The 4,120-nt window shown below is 32.4% G+C and overlaps 1 protein-coding gene across 1 annotated transcript; it reads right to left on the bottom strand.

The window, feature by feature from the left end:
* Positions 1-659: 659 nt before the first annotated feature.
* On the bottom strand, positions 660-3,875 carry NAEGRDRAFT_71164 (uncharacterized protein; the record flags this gene model as incomplete). Its single annotated transcript, XM_002673739.1, has 1 exon — positions 660-3,875. The coding sequence occupies one exon, from the start codon at positions 3,873-3,875 to the stop codon at positions 660-662; it is 3,216 nt and encodes a 1,071-aa protein (XP_002673785.1).
* Between the last annotated feature and the right edge of the window lie 245 nt (positions 3,876-4,120).

The following is a 4,120-nucleotide window of genomic DNA, read 5'->3' as shown; positions in this document are numbered from 1 at the left end:
ATTATGAAACAACTCCTGATGATATGATGATATGATGAGATGATTGAATGAGGAAGAGAAAGAGACATCACATTTTTTTTGTATGTTACTTTTCCGTCTCACAATTATCTATTCTATTTTTAAATTTTTCGGTTTGAAAATTATCATTGAAGATGAAATTTTGCAAATATTTAGAAACCTTCCTTCTTGATAATTACTTAGTCGATCAAGGAGGAACAACGTTCTTTATCCATCATTTGGTCTGTTCCCCGATTTTAAATTATAAAATTTTCATTTTTACTCGCTTTTCTAACTTTCAATATTTGTCTTTCAAACCTGTGCCTTATTGTTCGATGAATATTTGATTTAAAGATGTCATCCTTTCAGGGTAGCTCCTCCTAAATGTATAGAACAAGTTTGTAAGATATCATAATGAATGGTTAAGTAGTTTTTCATTGAATAATCAAAGAGTATGTATTTCCAAACCCACTTCTAAAAGTACATATTTCAAAATCTTTAATCAATAAGAGATTGGAGTAAGATGTATCCGAGGTTCGGTTACAATCCAAAGGTTCCAAGGTTGATTCACCAAACGGTATCTCAATTGAGCTTTAATCCATTTGTCTTAATTTATATTTTTTTATTGTTATGTGTTTTTAAAAACACGAAAATATATTAGATTAGAGTAATGACATTGACGAGTCTGATTGGTGGATAGATATTAAAGAGCTATCCATAATTTTGGAGGGCTGTTTGATATTATGCGAATGCAAGCCATTGCTTTCATTGTATGGATTAATCTTTGGTTTTCTTTTCTTAACACAATAAACACAACATAACAATGCAACAACACCAGATAATATAATAATCAATGATCCACTAGGGATAACAACAGAAAGAATAATAATAATGATACTACTATTATTCTGAAGTTTCGAGGATTTGGGTGGTGAACGAGATTTTTTCAAATCCTTAACAACAATGAGATTTTCTATTTTCCATGATTCAAAGTTACAATTGCAAGTTATTGAATTGGTAGCACTATCACGCCCAAAGACTGTACACATACTTGTATCATACTCTAAATCTGGTTGAATAATAATACAAGAATATAATGAGTCCTCACTTGAGATGAATTCCTCGTCGTTGATGTGAACATTAACAGCAATCTTGTTAGGTAAATCAGCGGTTAGCAATTTAGGGGAAGAAAGTGAAAAGCTGACACTCTGTGGTGATACTACTATTAAGGATGAGATATTCAAATCTTGTTCAATTATTTGTGTGAAAATTGTGGGAACATGATCTTTCATCACAATACAATATGTCAACTCTGCATACTCATTAATTTCAGTAAACTCAATCGATGGTATTTTGACATAAGCTTGATAAGAAATAACTCTTTCTTTGGTTGGAGGAGAGGTCACAATAGATGAAGAAAAATCTGTTAAATAAACCTTGTCTGCCTTTACATTAGCAACCTCTTGTTGTAGAGCAGCTGGATCAACAGACACTGATTGGACCTGAACGAAAGAAAGAACATAATCTTTAGCAATTATTGCTATGGACTCGTAGTGTTCGAATTGATCTCTCAACAATTTCATCTTTGAAACTTGTGTGCTAAGAGTACCAATAGTATTCATCAGTGGTTTGAATGATTGAGAGAATATATCTACCTTACTCTTAATTGTCAATTGTATAACATTGTTAAGAACTGTAATTGATTTTCTGATGACTGGAGTTTCCATTCTATTCTCACTTTTAATCATTGCATTCACAGCTAAAATTGTGATTGCTGATGATTCTGGAGCAGAATCCTTACCAGCAGTTTGAACTGAACTAGCCAAGGTATCTAGTAACTTGGATTGAATTGAGCTGATAATTGATGAATCCTTAGAAGTTGATGGCAAACTTTGGAGCAGTTGAGTGGTTGAAATAACAGTGTTGATTGTTTGAGAAACGCTCCTACTTGTATCACCATCCTTTACAAAGGCGGAAATAAGGTTTGTTTGATTCGAGACTTGCTCCATTATTTCAGATAAACTTGAAACAGTATCTGGTCTAACGGTAACGATAGACTTCATAAGTCTTGATTCACCTGTATTGGTGTCAATCAATTCAATGAATAAAGTAACAGTTTCATCATTCAAAGAGGATGGAATGGAAGGTATTTTCATTGTGGAATCTTGTGACAGTGGAACAGAAACTTTAATTCCAGTTTCCCTATCAATGTATCCTTGTTTGATTTCAATTGTGTTGTCTTCGTTTTGACAATTATCACAACTGAATGAAAAGTCAGTCTTCATTGAAATACCAGTAGAAGGAGAGATTTTACAAGGACACTTCTTTGGGGGTTGGGATTTTACAAAATTGTTGAACACTTCTGAGGCTGCAATTTCATCATGGTTCTTATTTACAAACGAAACTTTGAGTTGAATTGAATGTTTCATTCCATACTCTAATTCTTTTGAGTCAACAATAATAGAACTTTGTTGATTCTTGTTAACAATCTTGATGTTACTATATGGAGAAGAAATTGTGGAGGATATTGTTTGAATTTCATTAGAAACTTTTGAGGTTTCACATTCAGAAACAATTGTGCCATCAATTTTCCATTGAGTTTTCACTGACAGAGTTGAATCTGCTGGATCTTGGTCAGGATGTTTAATCTCTATGGATATCTTGTCATTGTCATTAATTTTTGTTTTCAATTTAGGTGAAATATCAATAACATTAACAATTGGAGGCGGATGAGAAATTTTCAAAGTGATGGAACTGGAAACAAATCTTTTTCCTTTTGTAATTGTAAGTGTGAATGTTGGATTAATTAATTGATTTGAGAAATCCTCTTTTGCCACCACAACAATACTAGAACGGTCTTTTGCGTATTGATACATTTTCTCAACTATGAAATCTCCACAATAACCAAATGTTTCTGAATCAATACAGGTCCAACTCCAAACTTCTATTTCATCTGTATTATTCTCAGGATCTTGAAAATTAATTTGTAGACAAGATTGAGAAGCATTTGAGTTCTTTGTTAGTATAAGTGAAAGTGTGAGGGATGGTTGTTCAGTATTAATTATTACAGTATCACTTGAGGTTAATGAAGGATTTTCAACAGAATAAATTGAAACTTTGAAGCTATAGACACGTTTTCCAGTTGAAAATTGTGGGATCAGTAAATTATTGTACGAATCCTTCTCAAATTTGATTGTCGGTCCTGCAACAAGTTGCCACTCAACCTTCATTTCCTTATCTTTCAATGAAGTAGGAAGACTTGTTGTCTTTTTAATAATAACTGACTTTTCAGTTGAGAGCATAACCAATTCCTTTTTTCCTGAAATAACAACTGAGGGAAATTCAACATTTTGTATTTCAATATTTTCTGAGGACTGGGAGCTTACTAATTTGCTTACTTGGCTTTTTACAATCAAATTTATGGTATAAAAACCACTAGTTAATTTTCCCTTATCAATTTTAAGTATTGGATCTCGAATCAGTCTGATGGACTGAAATAAATTACTAGTAATATTTCCACTAACATCCCAATAATATTCTAATCCTTTCTTGTCTCCTGAAAAACTATTTGCACCACTGATATGAACATTTTCAGAAGTTGAATAGAGTTTCTTTGTAGTTTGGATAACAGAAATTGGTTGCTGCATTTCCTCTGACAAAATTAATGACAATCCAATAAAATCAGCTACCTTGGATTTTGAAAATACGTTAGTGTTCAATCTAATACTTTTTGTTTGAGAAATATCAAAAATGAAGTCATTATCAAATTCAATTTTGAAATTTCCAGTCTCCTTGTCAGTCCAATAACATTTTGGTTCAGAACCTAGTAAGGCCAGATCGTGGGAATGAATCAATAAAGAACACATTAATGAATTCATTGAATAAGATGAAGGTCCAAACAACTTGAACAATATTCCATCAAAATATTTTGATATTTGACCAATAATATTTGATGTTGATGAAGAATTGACTGAAGAGAAATAGGTTGAACATTCACTTCCAAAATACCCTTTCAAACAAGAATCACAATTAGGACCATTCCAATATCCCTGTTCTCTATCTGCATAACACACACAAGTGCCTGTGGAATCACATGCTCCATGACCAAGACATGTAGTCTTTT

Source organism: Naegleria gruberi, assembly GCF_000004985.1.
Source record: "Naegleria gruberi genomic scaffold NAEGRscaffold_44, whole genome shotgun sequence".
Lineage (NCBI taxonomy): Eukaryota > Heterolobosea > Eutetramitea > Acrasida > Naegleriidae > Naegleria > Naegleria gruberi.
Note: the sequence above shows the minus strand (reverse complement) of the source record. Positions and strands in the feature narration are given on the sequence as shown.